General features: G+C 37.2%; 1 protein-coding gene across 2 annotated transcripts in view; it reads right to left on the reverse strand.

Annotated features, from left to right (window-relative positions):
* Window positions 1-22,501, reverse strand: part of DHTKD1 (dehydrogenase E1 and transketolase domain containing 1) — a 90,321-nt gene that overhangs the window by 20,447 nt on the left and 47,373 nt on the right. The window contains exons 5-9 of one of the 2 annotated variants that reach the window (XM_027838752.1): window positions 19,706-19,996; window positions 14,142-14,313; window positions 12,511-12,709; window positions 788-1,100; window positions 247-331 (exon numbers count right to left, since the gene is read on the reverse strand). In XM_027838752.1, the coding sequence (XP_027694553.1) occupies window positions 247-331; window positions 788-1,100; window positions 12,511-12,709; window positions 14,142-14,313; window positions 19,706-19,996 (1,060 nt within the window). The remainder of the gene's footprint in view (window positions 1-246; window positions 332-787; window positions 1,101-12,510; window positions 12,710-14,141; window positions 14,314-19,705; window positions 19,997-22,501) is intronic. The other variant, XM_027838751.1, reaches the window with a different exon arrangement.

A 22,501-nucleotide genomic window follows, 5' to 3' on the forward strand; every position in this document is an offset into this window, starting at 1 on the left:
AGTCTTGCCACCAGGTTTCCAGCTCTGATAGCTTTCCTCTATGAAGGTTCTCTAATGTTGTCTTGTCTTTGTGGTTCACTCTTTGAGTCACCTTGTCAAGTAGTGAAGTAAATTCTAGTTTTTTTACATTTCAATGAATTCCTCCAGTCAATGAAAAAAAGGATAAACCAAAGAGGTTAATTTTTGCAAATAAGAAAATACCCTTTATATCAATGATCTGAGTAGTAAACCAGAGATGTGTCTTACCCTGAGCAAGTAATGAGCCCAAGGCTAGAGCTTCTGCAGTGGCCCAGTCTAACTTCGTTCCTTCCTTTATTTTCTCTATCCTGGACTGCATATAAGCGGGGGAAGGGTGGAAAAAAAATAAAATGGATCACATTTAGCGTCATCAATTTGACCTCAAATATTGCTATTAATAATAGCCTTCTATAATGTATACTTCAGTCTAATTCCTCAAGCCCAGAGAAAATTCAGGAATTACAAATTCACTCATAAATTTGTATATCTAAGCATTTTTCTCTCTTTGTGTATGGGTTTTGTTTTTTATTTTTGTGTGCTTAGTCAAGTGAAAATGAGTTATTTTTAATTTAAATGGCTAACCAGAATTAATTCATTCTCTGTAGCGCCAAGCCCAGAATCAAAGCAGAGAAGAAGAGTGGGCAAGAGGTGGACTTAACATGAACTAAGATAACTAGCCAAAAATGAATTGTCCAAATTCTTTACGTGAGCTAAACAAAGTAAATGAAACAGTGGTTAGGTATCTCAATGCTCCCTGACAGGAACCTACCTGAACATAGGTCTTTAGAAGGTGACTATGCATCTGAAGTTCCTCAGGTACTTCCACAGACTTTCCTCCAACAAATCTCAGCAAATCAATGGGTACACCAGTGTCCCAGATGGTGATCCTGGCAGAAGATTCCACTAGGCCCCTCCAGTGGGCTTGCAGGTGAGTTGCAGGTGGGCTGTAAAGTGTCATATTAGTCAGGTGGTCACTCATCTTAGAGTAATAAGAGGTCTTTATTTCAGACACTTCATCTTGGGTCATAAGTCCATGGGCAATAAGGCTTTCTGCATAGGTGTCTGGGATGCTCTTTCGTGATCTGCTCAGGAGACAGAAAAAGGAAAATTAAAATTATAAGCAAGTTTGAAAGCTTCTAAAATTATAAACAACCTCTCACCAGGGTAAATACCTTCTGCCAGATAAGCAAAGAAGAAAACATTTATACTTACCTTACTACCTGTAAATGTATCTCGAAGGAAGACTGAATAGTTTTTGTTTTGTTTTGTTTTTTCCCTTTCTGAGGGCTGGTAAATTTTCAGTGGTTTAAAAAATTGAAAACAAATGTTGCAAAACTACAAAGAACAAGCTTGAGACCAAAGAGATGTGAAAATACCTCCTCCCACTTTTTTGAAGAGGTGGGATGTGTGGAAAATTTCATGTGTCAAGATTTTTTTGATGTGTTGATAGGTATTCCTGAAATTTTCTCCTCTTCCTTTTAAAAAATTCTTTGTTACAAGAGAAAAGGAGCAGGAGGTATATAGGGGGAAGTCTGGGTGATATAAAAACAAAAGATGTTAACAAAAATCTATTTTAAGATTTTGATGGTTATTTGTAAGAATGATCTGGTTTGTTTTCCTATCTAGCATCCAGTTATCCTTATATAATAGGAGAGAGATGAATAGACAAAAAAGTGCATAATGAATATATAAATTAATATGGGTTAGAGCCCAAGTTTTGCATCCCTAAATGTTGCTACTTTAAGAAACAAATATGGTATGGCCTCCTAGCATTCATTTAGAACCATATGGATGTCAAGAACGTTAAGGATATGTTAGTGAATTCCTTAATATGATCTTATATGAAAATCAACTCTGATGGGAAAGCACCTATCCTATTTCTTAATGTCTCCAGGAAAAATGATTCTACAACCTCTTTGTTAACTCACTGACCTTCCCTGTCAGCTTAATCTTCCTTCTATTTAAAGAGACAGAAGATATAAGAAACAGTTCATGCACTGTCTTCCACATGAAGCCTTTCTTGACCTCTCCCCTCCACTTATTTGTGGCTTCCCTCCTACACTGCCTTGTATTTAATTACTGTGTGCATATTTGTATTTATTCACTTTATTCTATGTGTATACATACACACACACTTGTAGTCTCTCCTCCTTCTTCCCCGCCCTCCCCCCACCCCCACCAAGGCCCCACATTCTCTCCATTAGAAGGATGTAAGTAAGCTCTTTGCCTGTAAGGACTGTTTCATTCTTTGTACTTGTATCCCCAGAGCAAGATTCTTGGCACATTCTGGGTGCTTCATAAATGGTGGCTGATTGACTAACTAAAACACAAGGATGTAGACAGCCTATGATCAAAGGAAGCATAGGAAGGTTCTGTGAGACAGTGATGAGTTAAAACAAAAGTATGTAGACCTAACATTTCATCTTATGTGATTATTTACCATCCGCTTCTCTGTGGTAGATAAATTAAGGTTCCCTTCCCAAGTATGACCTGAGAATCCAGTGTGCAAGGTACTAGAAAGAAGATTCTGGGGAATGACACCAAGTTGAAACAAGGTGTACAGATCTCAAGTAATTGGATTTTATCTTTGTCCGTGTGTCTTGTGGTCCTATATCTTTTCTGTCTCTCATAGAAATTAAGTCTCATCTCCCAAGTGTGACCAGAGAGGCTAACATTCAGAGGAGTAGAATGAGCAGCCTGGGAATCAGCAGCAGGACAAAATAGGGGGAGGGACCCTCTCAACTTCATGTCTTGAATCTCTCATCTTACAAAAAGGCAGTTTTGCAGATAAGGAAAAGGAATCCAAGAGAGATTAAAAGACTAGTCTGTTTGACAAGTCTACAACCACAGAAGTACCAAATACAAAACAGGAGAAATAAACACAGAAGACAGGACCAGCAATTCATGGAGGCCGATATCTAAGAAAAGAGACACCAATAAAACCCATGGTCTCAGATTTTAGATATCTTTAATTAATGTACCTAATGTACATTAGTGCAATTAATGCATTAATGCACGAAGTGTGGGTAGTGATTAGAGTGAACTAGAGATTTTAATGCAAGGGGAGACAAATTTGACCTCAACATTGAGAATTGGTAGGATGGAATTCCAGACAGTAGGGAGTGCTCTATTGCAAAGGAACAGAACAGATAAAATGGAAAAGCTTTGTATTTTAAGAATATACATTCATGTAAGTTAATGTAATAAACTGAGAGATAAAACATGGTAAAGAAATTTGGGTTAAGATACATGAATTGGTCTCAGGTCATGGAAGAGCTCAAAAAGGATTTTGAAAAGCAAGTAAGAGAAGTAGAGGAAAAATTGGGAAGAGAAATGAGAGTGACGTAAGAAAATCATGAAAAACAAGTCAACAGCTTGGTAAAGGAGGCCCCAAAAAATAGTGAAGAAAATAACACCTTAAAAAATAGATTAACCCAAATGGCAAAAGATGTCCAAAAAGCCAGTGAGGAGAAGAATGCCTTAAAAAGCAGAATTGGCCAAACGGAAAAGCAGGTCCAAAAGTTCACTGAAGAAAATAACTCCTTAAAAATTAGAATAGGGCAAATGGAAGCTAATGACTCTGTGAAAAATCAAGAAATTATAAAACAAAACCAAGAGAAAGAAAAAATAGAAGACAATGTGAAATATCTCATTGTAAAAACAACTGACCTGGAAAATAGATCCAGGAGAGATAATTTTAAAATATTGGACTACCTGAAAACCATGATCAAAAAGAGCCTAGACATCATCTTTCAAGAAATTATCAAGGAAAACTGCCCTGACATCTTAGAACCAGAGGGCAAAACAGAAATTGAAAGAATCCACTGATCACCTCCTGAAAGAGATCCCTAAAGGAAAATTCCTAGGAATATTATAGCCCAATTCCAGAGTTCCCAGGTCAAGGAGAAAATATTGCAAGCAGCCAGAAAGAAACAATTCAAGTATTATGGAAACACAATCAGGATAACACAGGATTTAGCAGCTTCTACATTAAGGGAGTGCAGGGCTTGGAATATGATATTCTGGAGCGCAAAAGAAATAGGATTACCGTCAAGAATCACCTACCCAGCAAAACTGAGTATAATCCTTCAGGGGAAAAATGGACATTCAGTGAAATAGAGGACTTTCAAGTATTCTTGATGAAAAGACCAGAGTTGAATAGAAAATCTGATTTTCAAATACAAGACTCAAGAGAAGCATGAAAAGGTAAATAGGAAAAAGAAATCATAAGGGACTTATTAAAGTTGAATTGTTTATATTCCTACATGGAAACATGATACTTGTAACTCATAAGAACTTTCTCAGTATTAGGGTAGTTGCAGGGAATGCATATATATATACACACATATATGAGAGAGAGAGAGAGAGCGCACAGGGTAAGTTGAATATGAAGGGGATGATATCTAAAAAATAAAATTAAGAGGTGAGAGAGGATTGTACTGGGAGGAGAAAGGTAGAGGTAGAATGGGGTAAATTATCTCACATAAAAGAGGCAAGAAAAAGCTTGTACGGTGGAGGAGAAGGGGGAGGTGAGAGGGAATGAGTGAATCTTACTCTTATCAGATTTTGCTTAAGGAGGGAATAACATACACACTCCACTGGGTATGGAAATCTATCTTACCCTTCTAACACTTCTGAAAAGGGACAGGGTCAAAAAAGAGAAGAGAATAAATGGGGGGCAATAGGATGGAGGCAAATATAGTTAGTCTTTCACAACATGACCTTTATGGAAGTGTTTTGCATGACTATGTATACATAACCTATATTGAACTGCTTGCCTTCTCAATGAGAGTGGGTGGGGAGGGAGGAAGGGATAGAATTTGGAACTCAGTTTTAAAAACAAATGTTAAAAATTGTTTTTACTTGCAACTGGGAAATAAGACATACAGGCAGTGGGGTATAGAAATCTATACTAGCCTACATGAAAACAGAAGGGAAAGGGGATAAGAAAAACAGGTGGTGGGGAGAGAGGAGTGATAGAAGGGAGGGCAGATTGGGGGAAGGGGTAATCAGAATGCACACCATCATGGGGTGGGGGAGAGAGAGAGATGGGGAGAAAATTTGGAACTCAAAATCTTGTGGAAGTGAATGTTGAAAACTAAAAATAAATAAACAAATTTTTAAAAAAGGAAAAAAGAATAAAGTGATTAAAACTTAAAGGTGCACTAAGATTTGTGGATTTGGTGGATCCCCACTTCCAAGTCACAGTCACTGAAGAATATAACCCCCTATCTCTCTGTGGTTCTGCAGTTATAAAAGCACAAGCCTTTAGGGAATCTTGGTCCTTACCTTAGGGGGACTCATCTTAACAGTCCCTAAAATTTAGATACAAAGACTTGGGTGGCTTAAAATGACCAGGTGAGAAAGGTTAGTGTCCAAGTGAAGTAAGGGCTTTTAGGGATGTCCTCAATTTTGGCCAGGCAGAAGAATCTTTAGTGTCTGGTCCCAGATATCCTAATACAATATTACTATCACCCCCATAGGCTGACCCATCAATCATCTTGTCAACCCCATGTTTTAAAGTCATAATTAAAGCTCCCTGTGGGGAAAAATATCATCATCCTCCACTCATGTAACATGGTAGAAGGCAGAATACCTCCTCTCATCATTCTCAGAGCATGGATTTGTATGGCTACTCCTGTTTGCCTGGACAGACTACCCCAATCTCTTGCTCAAACTTCACCAATGAATCTACCCAGACCTCTATAGTGGTCTGGTTAGGAAGGCCCATAGGTAAAGCCTGTCACCATTCAGATGCAGCTCTACCCAAAAGGCAGGATCTAATTGTACCCAAGAAATTTATAAGTAGTGGGAAGTAAGGGAAGAAAGAGGGGATATCATTGGGAGTAGAACATAAAGCCAATCTATCAAACCCACGCCTTTAAAAATTTCACTCCCACCCTTGCTGTTCTCCATTGGGGAACTGAATGAAAAGGGAATTCATCTTGGTGGGGCCAAGAACGTAAAACTCCCCATTTAAGCCACCTCAGAAGGGACAAACACTTATCCTCATAGGTGTTCTCTAGTTTGTTCAGCTGACTTTGCTGATGTAAATCCTCTGTAAGCCCCCTCTCTGTAAACTGATGGAACTATGCAACAACAAAAACCATTAGACCACACCCTCACTAGCCATCAATTCTAATGATTTTCAAGTTTGTGGTTTGAAACTCTCTTACAATATCCAAGTTTCTTAGTGGTGAAAGCCCACCCACAGAGATATAGGGTACGTGGGGAGAAGGACAGGCTCAAGGACCTTGAGACAGGGCGTCCCAATCCTCATCCTCATTCCAGCTCCTATCCAGTAACCATAGAGCCCTAATCTCAGCAAGCAATCTCAACACATTTTCTAACAAAACTGCATCAAATCAGAGATCACACTTCCTACCTGCTGCTTATCAGTCTTTGCCCCAAGTAGAATCATTCTTTTTACCTGTTCAGTTACTAGATCCATAAGCACAAATTGATTACTAGATCCAGAAGTCATTCTGCTGTGTTCAGGGCATAGTGTTTAAAAATCAAAAGTACATTAATCTCTGCTTCTAATTGCTGAATAGGTGAAAAATAATTTCTTTTTTCTTTACATTGTCATCCAGCTTTCTAAAGCCATTAATAAGATCCACAGAATACTTAATTGTGATATATTCCTACTGACCCTATCAAGTTTTTAAAATATGCACTGGCCCTATTGGGTCAGTGTAACTCCTCCCTTATCCCACTGAGCGGACTCTCAATGTACTCCTAACCACTACAACTATAAGCAAAGGATACTACGCTTCTGGATCTGGCCATCCAATTGCCCAAGTTTCCCTTTATTCTGTACTACTTTCCTCCCCATTTCAACAACGAATTTAATCACAAAGTCATGTCAAACCTCAGATCAGTCCAGTACATAAATCAGGCCAACTATTAGAATTCAAAGAGACTCATGAACTATAAACATGCAATAAAAACAACTATATTTAAGATTTAAAAATTGGATAAAACTGTTCTCCTCTGCCTCTGTATTCACTGTGGTAATATTCTACACCTGGCCAAAAAAGCACAAGGTAGTGGGAATTCCACTAAAAACTCTGACACCAATTCCCCATAGGTTGGGTGTTTTATACTTCAGGTGGCAAAAAAGCCAAACTAATGATGATCCAAAGAAAAAATATCCCTTCTACCTCCTCAAAGGAAAACCATCCCAATCTCCACAAAACAGTCATTGTTCCAACCATATTTGTCCATATGAATTATTATAAGAAAATCTCAGAACTACTGGACAAAGTACATTAGGATAGAATCTATAAAGGTCCAACAAAGAGGAAACTTAGGGTTTACTCACTCAAAAATATAATGGCCAAACTCAAAAGGTGTTTAGGGCTAAACAAAAAATTGTACTTGTGGCAAAGGGCAGACAACTCATATACTGAGAGATGGCAGTTTGAACAATAAAAAGTGAAAGAACAGTATATTGAAAAACAAAGGAAAAATCACTAGTACCATAAGATAACTGATCCTAAAAGACTGAGAATATTCCTACAGGGTGAGAAAAGATGTATTTTTAACATAGTTTATGATTTTAAGTATTAATTGCATTAATCTGAGTTGAGATAAAATTTTTTTAGTTATAAACTCAATAGACAAAAGAAAAGGAAAAGGAGGAAAAATTCAAATATTTTTAAAAGACTTAGCTAAAGTGTCAATGTTTACCTACTAAAAGGAGAAAATTGTGGCTCCTTGTGTGTTCCAAATGTATCACTGTGACAACAGAGAAAATAGCTATGGGTTTAGATGAGAAGCATCAAACACATGACCCACTGGGTGTGACACTGCCAGTAGGCCTGATCCAGATTAAAATGTAACTGAAAGAGGAGCAGCTAAGTGGCACAGTGGAGAGAGCACTGGTCCTGGAATCAAGAGGACCTGAGTTCAAATCTGACCTCAGACATTTGTGTGATTCTGGGCAAGTCACTTAACCCCAATTGTCAAAAAAAAAAAAAAGTAATTGAAAGATGTTAGACAAAATAAATAAAAATACAATAGAAGACAGATAATGTTAATATGTGGTTATATTATGTCAATATGCAGCCTGCAGGAATCTTTATGTATGGTTAAGTGGCCCTTCTTTCTATTTGAGTTTGACATCGTTAATCTAAATGATGAGACAAAAATACTATAGAGAAAGACAAAAGAAGCCAAGATGGCAGAGTGAAAGCAGTGACTTGCTTGAGCTCTCCCCCAAACCCCTCCAAATATCTGTAAAAAATGACTCTAAACAAATTCCAAAGCAGCAGAACCCACAAAAAGACAGAGTGAAACAAATTTCCAGCCCAAGACAGCCTGGATAGTTGATCAGAAAGGTCTATGGCGCTGGGCGGGGAGAGGAGCACAGTTCTGTGTGGGTGCGCAGGCAAAACAGGCCTTAGTGAACCTAGAGGAGACCTCAGAGGACTGAATCACAGGTGGTTTCTAGACTTCTCAACCCATGAATGCCAAATTCAACTAAGAAGGTCAGTGGAAAAGGTCTGTGACTGGGGTGAGAGAGAGAAGCTCAGTCCCAGCCTCAGTCCTTCTGGCCCACAGACTGAGGGGGAATCAAGTGGCTGATCAGAGGGGGATTGAAGGGATTTCTTTGCCAGTGCTGAGGCAAGAATCTCTTGCTTTGCCCATGCTTGGATCTGGGTCACAATTCTGGGTGGCAATCCTGGGGCAAGGAGGAGTGCTGATGTGGTGGAGCTTGTAGTGGTGGTGGAGAGAAAATCCTCCTCACAGTTCCAAGGGAGAAAAGAGTGCTTCTGGTCACTCACAGACCAGAGCACAGGCCAGGAAAGGAGTAAGCACCTCACCCCTTATCATACCACCTTGAAAGAACTGAAAATTTACAGGTCCCTAGAAATATCTCTGAAAACAGCTGCACAAAACCCTCAAAGCTTGGGACAGTACATTCTCCACACCAGAAGCAGACCTCTACCTTAACAATGGGTTTAAAATTCAAGTAATTGGCTGGGATCATGACCAAGCCTCGCAAAAAAAGTCAGACCATAGAATCTTTCTTTGGTAACAAGGAAGATCAAAACTTACAACCAGAAAAAACCAACAAAGTCAAAGCTCCTACATCCAAAGCCTCCAAGAAAAATATGAATCAGTCCCAGGCCATGGAAGAGCTCAAAAAGGACTTTGAGAAACAAGTAAGAGACGTAGAGGAAAAACTGGGAAGAGAAAGGAGAGTGATACAAGAAAATCATGAAAAACAACTCAACAGCTTGCTAGAAGAGACCCAAAAAAACACTGAAGAAAATAACACCTTAAAAATAGCCTAGGGGCAACTAGGTGGCCCAGTGGATAGAGCACCAGCCCTGAATTCAGGAGGACCTGAGCTCAAATCCAGCCTTAGACACATAACACTTACTAGCTGTGTGACCCTGGGCAAGTCACTTAACCCCATTGCCTAGTCAAAAAAAAAAAAAAAATACAGCCTAACCCAAATGGCAAAAGAGGTCCAAAAAGCCAATGAGGAGAAGAATACCTTAAAAGCAAAATTGGCCAAATGGAAAAGGAAGTCCAAAAGCTTACTGAAGAAAATACTTCCTTAAAAATTAGAATAGAGCAATTGGAAGCTAGTGACTTTATGAGAAATCAAGACACTAAAACAAATCTAAAAGAATGAAAAAAATATAAATATATAAAATATTTATAAATATATAAAATAAAATAAAACAAAAAAATATAAATATAAAAAATATAAAACAATGTGAAATTGGAGAAAGACAAAAGAAGGGGATAAAGTGACAATACTTCTTGAATCCAGATGAAATTTGAAAAAAAAAATTGAAAAAATTTCAAATACATGAAGGGTAACAGGAAATGGGGCTCATTAACCCTCAGTTAGGTAAGGAAAGTATAGGATAAAGTATAGTATAAAGTATAAAAATATTATAGTCGTAAAATAGAATAAAGTTATCTAGTGCTAGATTGAGCAAGAGAGAGAAAAATACTGTATGTCTTCCTGAGGTTTGGGAAGAAGTGTATGTGGCAGAGATTCAGGTCAGGTTGTTTCTAGTAAAACAAGCTACAGCTACCTAGGGCTAGATCTTTTGTTTGTTTTATTTTTAGAGCAGATCTATAGATCAATTTAGATCTGGGTTTTGGGCTTGGGGTGTAGAAAGGAAGGAGCTGGTTGTTTCAAGCAAAACAAGCTTCAGATATCTAGTGTTATTGGTTTTTTTTTTAATAAAAAAAGAGATAACAAGATTTGCTGAAGGGAATACAAACATAATGATAACCTTGAATGTTAGTGGGCTGAACACACTCATAAAATGGAAGAGTAACAGTAGATTAGAAAATAAAACCCAACAATTTTCTGTAGTCAAAGAAACACAGTTATAATGAAGATTTATATAAACTACCAATTACAGGCTAGAAAGGCTAGAGTCAAATCCATAATGCTTCAAATGAATCCAAAAAAGCAAGCATAGGAATCATGACTTTGTAAAGAACAATAGTAAAAACTGATACTAACAAAAAAAATACGCAGGGAAGCTACATTATACTTAAAAGCATCATACTCAAAGAAACAATACCATTGTTAAATATACTTGTACTAAATGCAAAAAGTATCTGAGTACTTAAAAGAAAAACTAAGTGAATTGCAAAAAGACCAAGATAGTAAGACTATGATTTTAGATTACTTCAATATGTCCTTTTCAAACTTACATAAATCTACACACACACACAAAAAGATTTTTTAAAAAAGAAAATTATGTGTTTAAACCAAATGTTAGAAAAACTAGAGAGGCTATTAGACCTCTGTCAATTATTGAATAGAAATCTTGAGTAGTATACTCATTTTTTCAGCATTGACAGCAACTTTTCAAAAATTATGAGCTAAGGTTTAAAAAAAGGAACTAATAAATAAATGTGGGAGACAGAAATAACATAAAAAAAGAAAGACATTAAAGAGATTCATAACAATGAGACAATATACCAAAATTAGTAGGATACAACTAAGGCAGTCCTTAGAGCAGGGCTCTAAACCTAGGGTCCACAGAAGCTTAATAAGTCAATGAATGTATATAAGAGAGTACACAAGCTTGCTTTGTTAATATTTCAATAACCATATTTCAATATAATTGGTTCCCCTTACAATCTTACATATTTTATTTTATTTATATAAAACATTACTGTGAGAAAAGATCTGTAGACTTCATCAGACTGCCAGAGGGGTCCATGACACCAAAAAAAGGTTAAGAATCCCTCTTCCTTAGAGGAACATTTCTATCTCTGAACACATATATTGGTAAAAGAAAGATAAAACTAATGAAATTAGCAAGGAATTTTTAAAAGTTAAAAAAACACAAAAATTAATAATCTCCATACAAGCACAAAAATAGAGAATTTAAAAATCAAAAGAGAGAAATTTAATTGAAAAAAGACAACTAAAATGATTTAAAACATTTTAAAAAGATCAAAACCCCCAATTCTTCATTAGCTCATTAGAATTTTTTAAAAATTACTAACATCAAAATGATGGGGAAATACATTGTAAGTGAAGAAAGAATAAAGAAAGTTATTAGGAATGTTATACCAATGAAACTGGGAAAAAAATTAAATGAGATGGATATTTGCAAAAATTTAAATGTGGAAATTAATAAAACAGTAATACAGAATCTAACCAATCAAATCTCAGAAAAAGAAACCCAGCAAGCCATAAATAAGATCCTCACCCGATTAAACAAAACAAAACAAAAGAGGTCTTCCTAACTCCAGATCCAGCACTATAGGCACTGAACAATCTACCCCCTTCCCCAAACTGAGTTGTCTAAAAGTAGAATGGGCTGCTTCAGATGGAGGTAAGATTTTCTTGGTTACAAGTCTTCAAGCAGTGCGTAGACACTTTTGAGAATGTTGTAGAAATGATTATAGTTAAGAATGAGATCATCTCTAAGGTTCACATTTCAATCCTTGACTCTAGAATCATCTAAATTCTTCCTTTTCACCAAGAAGCTAAGAGATTATAGTTATAAACAGGGGTGTGCTGGAGCCAATTCATACAGGCTCATGACAGATTTGAATGTTAAATTTTCAATGTGAGCATTTACACCTCAGAAATGGGCAAATACTACAAATTAAGGCACGATTTATTGTTTCATTGATTGGCTAGGCTTAAAAAATGATAAAGCAAATGTTAATAATGCAGATTAAATGTAAAAGTGTGTCATGCATGCAGTTGGTTTTTCCTCACCTGGAGAGCCAGTTGTTAAACCTTTACCAGCACATCTCTGATTATGTGTCTCTTTAAGATAAATATGTTTTGGAAAGTTTGTATTATTGGTACAAGCTTTGTTGCATAAAGCAAGTCTCTTCATCTAACCCCTCCCTCTGCCTCTGTTCTTCTATATGTAAAATAGAGATAAAATATTGTCATAGAAACATCAATAGAGATAAGAAACATGCATGATGCTAGACATACTTTCATGGTGGATATTAAATGAACATTCCTAATAATTTTACCTAATGATCTTATACATCATGGGATTAGTGAAGAAGGGTTCATCTAACTCATTGTGACCCCACTGCCGGTAGCACAACAAATCAACAATTACATCCTTGCGAAACTGGCGCTGGTATTCCACAGCCAGGCGGGTAGCACGAACCACTTCCTCAGGGTCATCTCCATTGACATGGATGACAGCACAGCCAACAATTTTACCTGTAGTAGAGTGTGGCAATATTAATCAGGCTAGGTAGCACCAAGCATAGAAGAAATATTTTTTAAGTCATTAATCAATAAACATTTTATAAGTGCCTAATATGTGCTAAGCACTAGGGACACAGAAAAAGATAGCAGACAGTTTATTCTCTCAAGGAGTTCACAGTCTAATGGGAGAAAGACTCAAACTCCATATAGTCAACAGATTAATTATATTTCAAAGTGTGTCAAGATGTTTCAATTCATTATGTGAATGGCAGCCTCAAAATCTCTATACTTTTCTTCCATCATCTGAGAATCTAAAATTATATAATACATTCAAAAACATTCTCAAATGTTTTCAAGCCAAGTGTCAACTTTGTGGTACTTCTGCTGGCCATTGGGCCATGTCTAAAAAAATACAAAAGGAGAGATGAAGAAGCTTGAGAAATACTTACTGCTGAAACTCTGACATGCATGGACAAACCTTTGAATTTATTTATCTATACAAAATATATTGTAGAGGTGTCTAGACTACTGTAGATGGAATTAGATAGATCCAAAATTGAATAGAAGGAAAGGAACACACTAACTTGTGGTAGGGGAAGTGTGCAGCAATTATAGTGATCCCAAGTTGCTCTCTGATGCACACACATATATGCACATATATATGTCCACACACATACACACACACACATACCACAACTTTTTAATACAAATATGCTCTAGTGATACTATGACTATGAATCATGGAATACCATGAACTGAAGAACTAAAATTATAGGTACCCACAAGGACAATGATAGATGCATGGTAGGCATAAGTAGGTTAAATCACAATAACTTGCTCACAAAGAATAATATAAGACTCATTATTTAGTAAGTGTATAATCAAAAAGGGAGATGGACCAGTCATTTAATATATATAATAGGATAACAGGTAGATAGCTAGACTGTTATAATGGTATCCACAAAATGTTAAAACATCTAGAGCTGAGATTCCTAACCTGGGCTACACAGACCCCTTGGAGTTGACCCTTTTAGGGAAGGTTCATAAACTTGAATAAAAAAGTCACATTTTTATTTCAACATAATTTGCTTCCTTTGTAATCTTTCGTATTTTGTTTTGTGAACTTAAAAACATTATTCTGCAAAGGGGTCCTTAGGCTTTACCAGATTGCCAAAGGGGTCCATGACATAAAAAAAGGTTAAGAACCCCTGATCTAGAAGGATTCCAACATGTAAGACAGATAGGTTCTTAATATGAGGATTGGGGAGAAACATAGCCAAGAATCACACAAGATGAGGAGGTAGGGATAGAATAGGAGCTCCACCACTCTGAAGGGAGCAGACACATTGAAGAGATCACACACCCACTCAAATAATGCATTAAGAGCCCCTACATAAACAGCACGACTGACTCAGTCACCCCCTAGTGTAGCCATAGTACCTACCAATGTCACTACAATACAAGGAAGACCTTCCTCTTTCTGCTGGAGTGGTGTAACCCAGCTGGTTATTAACAATTAGATGTATACTTCCACCAATTCTGAAATGTGGGAGATTAGAGAGGGTAAACGTTTCAGGAACAATCCCTTGACCACAGAAAGAAGCATCACCATGAACCTAAATTATGGGAAAAAAAGGAACATAACAGATTTAAGCATCAAGGTGAAGTTAACCGGGTTTTTTTTAAACAATAATGTAAAAAGAAATCTATTCATTATAAAATTTTCCACAATGATTAAACTGTGATCAAAAGGTACTTCCCAAATTCATTTCTCCCAGGAGCCATTACCAGTTGATCCATTCCCTCTGTCCCTGTATCACCTTGTATACAAAACATCCCAGTCATTCAAACACATATTCCAGAGCACACAACAAGGACACAGTAGGCCCTGTCAGAGAAGGTATAGAACACTTGAGCAATGTATCCATAAAGATAGCTTGCAAGACAAAAAAAGAACTTGCTAGACAGTATTAAAAAAAAAAAACAACACTCAGCCTCCTTTTCCTTGTCTTCCACCTCGATCATCTCTTTCCCACCAAATGCAAGTAGATGACAACACCTAATCTTCCCTGCATCTTGCAGCTGGCACCATGAACAGGGCAATAGAAGAAGTTATGGGGAGGGCAAGAAGTTAAGAGGATGATGGCAATAAGATTCATAAGAGAAACAAGAAGCTATGAGAAAGCAATTAAGGATTTAATGATCAATCCCAACCCCTTCAGTGAAGTACTACTCTAATACCTTATTGTAGCACAGAAGTGACCCTGGGTTCTTAAAATTTGTGTTATAAAAGTACAAATTCTGTCAAGTCCTAGGTCAAGCTGCACAAAAGGGACTCTATATCTCTTGTCCAAGATCTAACACAACTAAATGGAGAGGTATAATAGGACCACTATCTACCAGGATTCCTCCTGCTCTCACAACATGGGTTAAGCTAGACTTTCTTTGAGAGGAAATAAATCTGTCCTTAGTACTTGACTAGTGCAGGGGGTCAAGGATCAAGATGCTGTCCCCCTGAGGTAGTTTTCCAGTAGCCCCTGGCCATACTGAGGTAGCTTTCCAGTCACCTAAAGGCATAAAAAGCTCCACTCATGTAGAGTCAGGGCCCTTCAGAGTCGGTGGATTTCCCAAGACCACATGAATCAACACAACCTACCCTCCTGACCAGGCTTATTTCTATATGGAAATGAGAAGGATCAATAAGAGGAGTCACATCTACCCAAGCTAAGCGCTGAGGTTGTTGAATATCCTATGTATGCTATGACTAAGTGAACCTTTTTTTTTTTTTTTTTTTTTTTGCTTAGGCAATTGGGGTTAAGTGACTTGCACAGGGTCACACAACTAGTAAGCATCAAGTGTCTGAGGCAAGATTTGAATTCAGGTCCTTCTGACTCCAAGGACAGAGCTCTATCCACTGCACCACCTAGTTGCCCCTATGAACCTCGTTTTATTAACTGTTGAATCACCTATGAGTTCCACATTTCATTATAACACTGAACCTGAACTAACAAGGTACCAGCCTGAATCAGGCCTGCCATTAACAAGAGGTTGATTACTAGGCTTGCTGCAGGATAAGGAATCTTTTAGCTAAAGCAGCTCTTACATATCAGTTATTCTATTACTGAGGTATTGCAATCTGCATCAGTGGAGGGAGCATTTGCACTGAACAAACTACAGATCTGAAAACTTTTAGTGCTGAAGTAAAAATCACATGGAACAGAGCATGCTACTTGTCTAGAATGCTCAATTTCCTCAGATAAGGACCAGAACCATTATGAAATCTGGCCATCAGAAGGTAGGATGGGATGGAAAACTAGGAGGAAGGAAGGAAGTAGTATGGGTTTTGGAAAAGAATGGGAATCATCCAAATTTTGACCTTGGAAGCAGTGATATTCTCTGAAACACTGGTCCAAAGATTGGGTCCTGAATAGAAGGGAGGACTGGCTGCAATAAAACCCTAGACATTTTATGTACAGAAGAGAGAAGAGAATGGAAGGAAGTTCAGGGGGAAGCACAAATATCAGGCCAGTTTAACATATAGGATTTATTGTTTTTAAAAATGCAATATAAAATAGAGATCAATCATTTCATATAGAATCCTTTGTGTGTTTTGCGGTAGGTGTGGAAATGCTGGGTTTTTTTGGTGTTTAAGTTCAGCATTTAAAAAAAAATTCTAGATATTTTAGTGGGAAAAAACCCCACTTGGAAGTGAATCTATTTACAAATTGCTACTAAAACATGAGCCTTCATAGTAACCTTCTCTAGTATCACATCATCTGAACTGCTTGCTTCTCATGATGAGCATATTTGAGTAGCACATTCACATTAATGAATCACTACTATACAATCCATAATGACACAAAAGACCCAAAGCCAAGAGCTCATGTGGTACCTTGCTAAGTCCTGGGTCTCTTTGTCTACTCCCAAGGCTCCAATTCTGACCAAATTCTCTATTCTGTCTGAAAACTTACTCTCCTTCTGCCAACTAGAAATGGTCTAGGAAAAAAAAAAACAAAAACAACTATGTATCCTCCCTACTCCAATAGGGGCAAGAAGCCTTTTCTCTCTCTGATACCCCTAGATAACATAGCAAAAATAATGCCATAATCAACCACTCCCCTCTTTGAATTGTAGATGGCTTCTCTGTCACCCAGTATGTTAATCTCCTGACATATAGGCCAAGAAGCTGCTTTTCTTCCTCACAGCTGGATACTCTTATTTCAGCGTAATAGAGTAAAAGGGAGTTCAGTAAGGGGGAGATGAATCAGACTGTTATCCCCCAGTACTCCTTTTTAAAAAACACTTATTACAGAAGTGATTATTCATTTCATCTGCTAGGAGAATCTATAGCATCTGTCTCCAAACTTGCATCATTTTGTCATGCTCTTGTGATTCTTGGCGTAAAAACATGCAAGTGTTATCTGTTCCATAATTTTTTTTAAAGCTTGTCTCACCCTATATTCCCCACCACACACATACAACACACTTTTCAAAGGAAGATAAGCAAAGGGCAGAAAGAAAACAGCTGTGTCAGAAGAATTAGCTGCAATTCTAAAGATTTCCAGTTGGAAGCCCCCACAAGAAGTAAGAATTACATAATCCAGCTAAAACAAGTAAAGAAATGTAAACTTATAGCAGAAATAGAGACATCTGGAAAGAAAGGAGGTATAGGAGGCCAGTAAGCCTCAAAACTAGCCATTTGCCAAGCCTTAGTTCCCTCTTGTGAGGGGTCAAGTGAGATTTTACATATATTACATTTACATATATTGCATTACATATATTACACACATTTACATATATTACAGATCTTACACATAGACACACACGTGTTACATATTTTATACGCACACATGGCACACTATATACATGTTACATGTTTTAAATATGAAACATGTTTTACACATATATGCTATATGTATATACAGTTACATAGTGCTTTAAGGTTTGCATATATGTGTATATATGCATTTATATGTATATGCAAATCTTATATATATATGTGTGTGTGTGTGTGTGTGTGCAATCATTAAAGCACTGTATAACTGTGAGACACCATTATTATTTTAAATAAAATCTTTTATCTCCCATACTTTCTTCAGAGGCCAACCTTGAATCTTGTCTCTTACTCACAGAATGACTATGGGCAGGTCAATTAAATTTAAAAGCCTCAGTTCCTTCATCTATAAAATCGGGCTAACACTGGTGTCTACTGTTCAGGGTTACTGTAAGGATTCAATGAGATATATAAGCAAAGTACCTGACAGACTGTAAAGCTATCATACTATAAACGTAATTTATACTGAACGATATAATAAAATACTAATTAGTACAATATTTGTAATAATATTTATAAATGTCACATATTAAAATAAAGATTTTTACTATTATTTGCTAGGAAAATTTGAATGACTAATTTTTTTTTTTTGCTTATGGATCAAAATAGAAAGAGCATGTTCTATTGATTACTTGAAATATTCCTGCATAAGAGGCGAGGGAATACTGTACATACTATCAGATACTACTGATATGTCAGTCAGGTTTGCTGAAATGCTTTCTTTTCTTCTTTCTTTTTTCTTCTCTGTTAAAAGGGATACTCTCTTGGGCAGAGAAGGGAGGATATATTCAGAAATGTATTTAATATGAAAGCAAAAGATAAATAAATTTTTAAAAAATGAAATATCTTTTAATAGAATGTTGGTATATGATTTGAATTGTCTTCTCATTGAATTGACAGTTTTTTCCTAACCAAACTCAGGCAGCCCATTCATTTTTCACATTTCTAACAGAATAAATTTTCACACAGCTAGAGTGTTAATAACATGGTTACTCAAGTAATTTTGTTAACTTACATCTGTTACAGTCTGGTCCCAACAATCATAAAGTGATACCCTACTTTACAGATCTGGAAACTAAATCAGTTAGAGCGGTCAAGTGACTGGTCCATGATCACACAACTAATAGTAACGGCAGGGCTGGGATGAGAACCAACATTGTTACCTCCTAGGACAATTCTCTATTCACTATACCAGAATATTTTGCTTCCATGTAATTTGGTTAATTTACCTGATTGCTTCAGTTTTCAATTATCAATACCCCAATCTATCACTCCCCTGGATAAAAAAATAACACTATATTGGGGCAGCTAGGTGGCGCAGTGGATAGAGCACGGCCCTGGAATCAGGAGGACCTGAGTTCAAAGCTGGTCTCAGACATTTGACACTTACTAGCTGTGTGACCCTGGGCGAGTCACTTAATCTTGATTGCCTCAATGGAAAAAAAAATAACACTATATCCTTAATGTTTAAAAAACTGCTTATTGTTTAACAGAACACACTCTGGAGCCAAGATCTATTAGGATTCAACTTTGAAGTTGGCTTTTCAAGGAATCAACTCTAGATTTGAAACCCTCTTGACCAAAATAAGCAAAAAGGCTCAATTCTCTTAGTTCATTTCCAATTATTAAGTCCCACAGAGCCTATGATAAATGAAAACCTAACTGTATCCCTGGAATTACAAAAGTGAATCTAATGGATATTTTCTGCTTGGACTACATGAAAAGGAAAAGAAATATACATAATAGTGGTTTGGTTGAATTTGCTTTGATGCCATTGGTCTTGTTTAAAAAAAAAAAAAAAAACCAACATTTTGCCACCAGGCTTTAGACTCCTGAAAACCATGCAGATTCCTAGTTGGCTAAAACTTTCAGGGAAATAATGTAATCTGTACTTCCTGTAAGGAGCATAGATGGTTATCTCAACCACCCATAAATTCCAAATGCTTATGAAAAGAAAAATCCAGCTGAAAGATCTCTCCAGGGAGTTAGGGCCAGCTTCTTGCAAGTCTAGTTTTTAGATTTGGTGCTGATAGGTTTAAATGACCAGGAAATCTTCTTTCCAGAAGAAGGACACCAGTCATCAATCACCTTCCAAACCCACTAAACACAGCCTTCTGCTTTCCTATCCCTTTCCATCTCTGCCCACCTGCTTCCAAAATAAAGGGCTAAAATACCTGCAGACACATGACTTTGTCCCCTGGCTGAGCAGAGCTGTCTGTAGAGTAGTCGCCATCTAATTGGGACTGCTGTCTCCCACGAGTTTTACCAACAGCAACAGGGTTGACAGCTTCAAGGTGTGAGGGGTTGGGCAGCATTGTAACATGAAGAGGTCGATGAGATCCGAAATCAAGGTCCACAGAAGAAGTCAAATGAGAAAGGACATCTCCAGTAGCAGAGATGCTCTCTGGGAATTCACTTAAGCCACGCATCTTACGGAACATCAGCTGTTTAGAGTAAACAGAGTACTGTTGTTGAAACAAATGAACAAAAAGAAAATTATACTTCTGTCACAGTAGAGAATCAAGGAAGCTTTATTTTTTAAGGCAAGAAAATTTATTAAATTTAGAAGTTCTGACAACTTTGGACTATTTGTATAGACTACATACACAAGAGTCATTGCAGGTAGGCATTAAAATGGGCACTCAAATTCACCTGTTCAGTGCTAAGAACAATTTGTAGACATTCAAAACTTCATTTCGTAGACATTCAACTTCAAAATCAATATATTTTTATAGAAACCTATTAGTAATGCATGTCAAGATATCTTTGACTTGTGAAAGGCAAATATAAAATATACATATAGGAGCTACAAAGTAAATGGGGAAGGGAAGGAAGGGAAGAAGCATTTACACAGCCCCTACTATGTGCCTGGCACTGTGCTAAGTGCTTTACAAATATTATTTCATTTGATCCTCACAACAACCCTGGGAGGAAGGTTGACCCCATTTTACAGTTGAGGAAACTAAGGCAAACAGAGGTTAAGTGGTTTGCTCTGGTTCACAGCTAGTATATGTCTACAGCCATATTTGAACTCAGGTCTTCCTGACTCCAATCCCAGAGCTTCATCAGCTCCATCTTAGTACCACTAGGAAAAGTTTCCACTAGTAAAACTGTGAAAAGTTACAGCAACAGATAATGAATTCTTTTTTTTTTTTGGACACGTGTAGTTTCAGGTGCCTAATGGAACACTCATTTAGAATTGTCTAATTAGTTGATGATATAGGGATCATATCCCCATGATGATATGGAGAGAACAGTATCATAAAAACCCAGAGAGGAGAGAGTATCTAGGAGGAAGGAGGGTCAACAGTATCAAACACTGCAGAGGTTAAAAATGAAAAGGGCTGAGAAAAAGGCCAGGAGATCTGGCAATTAAGAAATAATCAGTAACCTTGGAAAGGCAGTTTTGGTTGAGTAATGATGTCAAGAGCTAGATTTCTATGGGGTCAAAGAGAGGAGAGGAAACAGGAAGTACTCAGTTTTTTCTGGGAGTTTGGTTGTGAAAGGGAAGAGACACATGAGACAATAGTTTGAGAGGATGGTATAATCAAGTGAAGGTTTTTTTAAGGATGAGGACATCCGTGAATTTTTGTAGATAGCAGTAAAGAAGGCAAGAGAGAGTATTCATATTTTAAGAAATATGCTTTAATGATTTTGAAAAACATAGAAACTCAGCAGATCTTAGTTTTCACTTAGGGAATATTTTTCTCAAATTAAAGTTATGAATTAGGAAAAGTGAGTTGTCCAGTTTGACTACACAATAGAGCTCATGAAAGAAAATGTCTTATTAAAAAAAAAAAAAACTAGAAAGGTAGATTAGGACCCAATCATGAAGGTACTTGAATGACAGAGAAAGAAGTTTGTATTATCTGGAAGATAACGAGCAGTCACTCAAAGTTTTTTTAGCAAGGAAATAACTTGATTGGCCTTGTGCAAAACAAAGATTACTTTGGAAGTGGTGTTAAAGATGAACAGTTGGGAGAAGGCATTAATCATCAGCCTCTTACAATTAGGAAAACTGAGGCATAGATATTTAAGTACTTGCCCCATGTTAAACTAATTTTTTTTTAAGGCAATTGGGGTTAAGTGACTTGCCCAGGGTCACACAGCTAGTAAGTAACAAGTGTTTGGTCTAAGGCCAGATTTGAACTCAGGTCCTCCTGACTTCAGGGCTGGTATTCTATCCACTGCGCCACCTAGCTGCCCCTCCCATGTTAAACTAATTGAGTGACACAGTCACAATCCCAATCTCTAGGGCTTAAACCACTAGACAACAGGCACTTCCATGATAATAGTAGTAGTGATATTAATAATGTTTATCTTATTAGAGCTAAATAAAGATTAAAATGACAATATTTGGGGTAAATATGTTATCTGTTAACAGTCCCGGAGTCTTGGGCTACAGGCTGGGAACCACTACTCTAAATCAGAGTTAACTAGGAAGTGCTGGGATATTTGCCTCTTCCTACTTCAAACACAAGAGTAAGAAGGGGACATAAATTATATCTAGCCTCAAGCAATGTGCAAGATGATGGGTCTAGTTGGTAACTGGGAAAGGATGGAATAGGAAAGGAGAAAAAAGGGCTTGTGACAAGAACATAAGAGAGATTTTTTTAAAAACTTATCTTGTAGATAGCACCAGATACTGGGGGACTTTCTATGACAAACTGAGGTCTATAGGGCCATGAAGATTAGCATGAGTTGGGGGGGGGGGGAGAAGGAAAGAGTAAAAGTGGAGGGAAAGAAAGAGAGAGCTATATCACTGTGTGAGCCAAGATAAGATGTGGGGCAGGGCCCTCTGTAGAGGGATCCCTATCAAGAAAACTACGAGACCCTGGGAATTTAAATGTATCTTTGAGACTAGTAATTGCTCATCATTTCAATTCTGTTTTCCTCATCTTAGTAACATTTTTCTCTGAAAAACTGTGAATGCCAGTACACAATCAGTCTCAGTAAACGAAGGGATAAGT

The sequence above is a fragment of the Vombatus ursinus genome, unplaced genomic scaffold (assembly GCF_900497805.2).
Source record: "Vombatus ursinus unplaced genomic scaffold, bare-nosed wombat genome assembly UNPS02014830.1, whole genome shotgun sequence".
NCBI lineage: Eukaryota > Metazoa > Chordata > Mammalia > Diprotodontia > Vombatidae > Vombatus > Vombatus ursinus.